The sequence below is a fragment of the Chaetura pelagica genome, unplaced genomic scaffold, assembly GCF_000747805.2.
Source record: "Chaetura pelagica isolate M959 unplaced genomic scaffold, ChaPel_1.0 scaffold221, whole genome shotgun sequence".
Lineage (NCBI taxonomy): Eukaryota > Metazoa > Chordata > Aves > Apodiformes > Apodidae > Chaetura > Chaetura pelagica.
Window position 1 is genome coordinate 13,357,745 of NW_009952533.1, and position 2,518 is coordinate 13,360,262.

The window sequence follows — 2,518 nt, forward strand, 5'->3', positions numbered from 1 at the left end:
GCGGGGAGGGTCCTTTAGTTCTTATTTAGCACGTTGTCAAATGGCGATTTTTAATTTTTTTTTCCCCCCCCCCCCCCCTTTTTTTCCTTTTTTTTTCCAAGAAAAAGCAGTCGAACGAGTTTGTTTAGAAACTGATTTTAGGCTTTGGAAGCTTTCGCGCAGGACGAACTTGCAGCTTTAACAAAGTGAAGCAAGGATTTATTAGTTGTTGGCTTCCCTCTCCTTCCCCGTAATAGGAAACATTGCCTTAAAATTCCGCGGATTTCCAGGCGTTTTGCCCTCGTTTTTGCACTTTCGAATTTCCCCTGGATGGCTCTAGTATGTGATAAACCAAGGAAGGGGAGGGGAAAAAAGGAGAGAAATGAGGGGAAAGAAAATAAAATAAGAGGACGGGAGCGTTGGTCTCTGTGCCGCGATTTAGAGCATCGCAGATTATGGCGGAGGGGGCGGGGGTGTGCGGGGGTGGGGAATGGAGCTGCCACGGGTCTGCCCTGCTAAACCCCGGTGGCACCGGGACCCGGGGGATACTCGGCAGCCCCGGCAGCACATCCCGGCCCCTGCCCAGCGCAGGGCTCCGTCAGGAAGGAGGCGATCCTATATATGTGTTTATGTATATGTGTGTGTACACGGATTTATAAATATACTAACTCGTGTCACGCATCTTCCTCTCTCCCCGTTTTTTAAGGTTTGGTTCAAGAACCGCAGAGCCAAATGGAGAAAGAGAGAAAGGAACCAGCAAGCCGAGCTTTGCAAAAATGGTTTCGGTCCACAGTTTAATGGCCTCATGCAGCCCTACGATGACATGTACCCCGGCTACTCGTACAACAATTGGGCAGCCAAGGGCCTGACCTCCGCTTCCCTCTCCACCAAAAGCTTCCCTTTCTTCAACTCCATGAATGTCAACCCTCTGTCTTCTCAGAGCATGTTCTCCCCTCCAAACTCCATTTCTTCCATGAGTATGTCTTCAAGCATGGTACCCTCTGCAGTCACCGGGGTCCCCGGCTCCAGCCTCAACAGCCTGAATAACTTGAACAACTTGAGCAATCCCTCCCTAAATTCTGCAGTGCCAACGCCAGCCTGTCCTTATGCTCCTCCAACACCTCCGTATGTTTATAGGGACACATGTAACTCGAGCTTGGCGAGTCTGAGACTTAAAGCCAAGCAGCACTCCAGTTTTGGCTATGCCAGTGTGCAGAACCCCGCTTCCAACCTGAGTGCTTGCCAGTATGCGGTGGACAGACCCGTGTGAGACACACAAGTAGGAAACACTGCATGGGGATCCCTCCCCATTTCCCGCAGAGACTGAGAATTACACTAGGAAGTAATGGGCACTAGAGAGAAAGAGAAAGGAGGAAAAATCAGAGACAGAGAGGAAAAGAGAACGAGAGAGAGGGAAAAAAAAAAAGAAAAAAGAGGAAACCACTGAAATAAGATAGTTCCTTTGTTTTCAAAGGACCTCCTACAGATTCTGAGATCTTTCTTTCACTAAGAGTATTTCGACAGTTACAAGGACATATATATATATATATATATGGACAAATGTTTGACTGGATATGATATGACATTTTAATGTTACTATAAGCTTGTTATTTTTTAAGTTTAGCATTGTTAACATAAAAATGACTGAAAGGATGTATATATATCGAAATGTCAAATTAATTTTATAAAAGCAGTTGTTAGTAATATCACAACAGTGTTTTTAAAAGGTTAGGCTTTAAAATAAAGCATGTTACACAGAAGCGATTAGGATTTTTTCGCTTGCGAGCAAGGGAATGTATATACTAAAAGCAACACTGTATGTTTCTAACATATAATTATTAAAAAAAAAATAATTGTGTGAATATCAGTTTTAGAATAGTACCTCTGGTGGATGCAATGATGTTTCTGATATTGCAATGTAAAACATGCCCTGTGTATAACATTTCGTACAATATCATTGTTTTACTTTTCAGCAAACATGAAAAAAAAAAGTAAAAAAAAAAGTTGTGTTTTATTTCATGGGAGTAAAATATACAGCATACAGTTTTGTCTGTATTTTTATTTACTGAGCCAAGCTGCCCAGCGGTAACTGGTCTGCAGTGATTGACTGATCGCTGATACTGGACCTCGTTCTCTGGAAACACAGGGCAGGACTTTTTATTGCAATACAAATAATTGCGGGCATATTTGTTTGTTTGTTTGTTTTTCACGTACAAAAAATATTTTTCCTTGCGGTGCAGTTGCGTGCTAGAGAAACGCGGGGCACATACATACCTCCCGTGCAGCAGAGTCCCTTTATTCCCCCGCGCAGCCCCGAGAAAATGGTTGACATCGCTGGCCTCGAGAATTACCAGCCACAAAATTGCTGTATCTCAAGCATAAATTTCTCCCGCTGTGAAAGGAAACTTGGGGGGGCGGGGGGGGAGAGAAGAAAAAGAAAAAGAATAGCTAGTTTGCAAACAAGCCGCTCCTGTTCAAAATAATCTGTTCCCTTTCCCTTCTCTTGCGCTCACCTTCTCCCTTCAGCCGGGAGATCCTT

At 44.0% G+C, this 2,518-nt stretch overlaps 1 protein-coding gene across 1 annotated transcript in view; it reads left to right on the forward strand.

Moving 5' to 3' along the window:
* The window catches only part of PITX2 (paired-like homeodomain 2), a 3,320-nt gene extending 2,071 nt beyond the window's left edge, over window positions 1–1,249 (forward strand). Inside the window, exon 3 of the mRNA XM_010008966.1 lies at window positions 686–1,249. Within this exon, the coding sequence (XP_010007268.1) occupies window positions 686–1,249 (564 nt within the window). The remainder of the gene's footprint in view (window positions 1–685) is intronic.
* The last annotated feature ends 1,269 nt before the right edge of the window (window positions 1,250–2,518 follow it).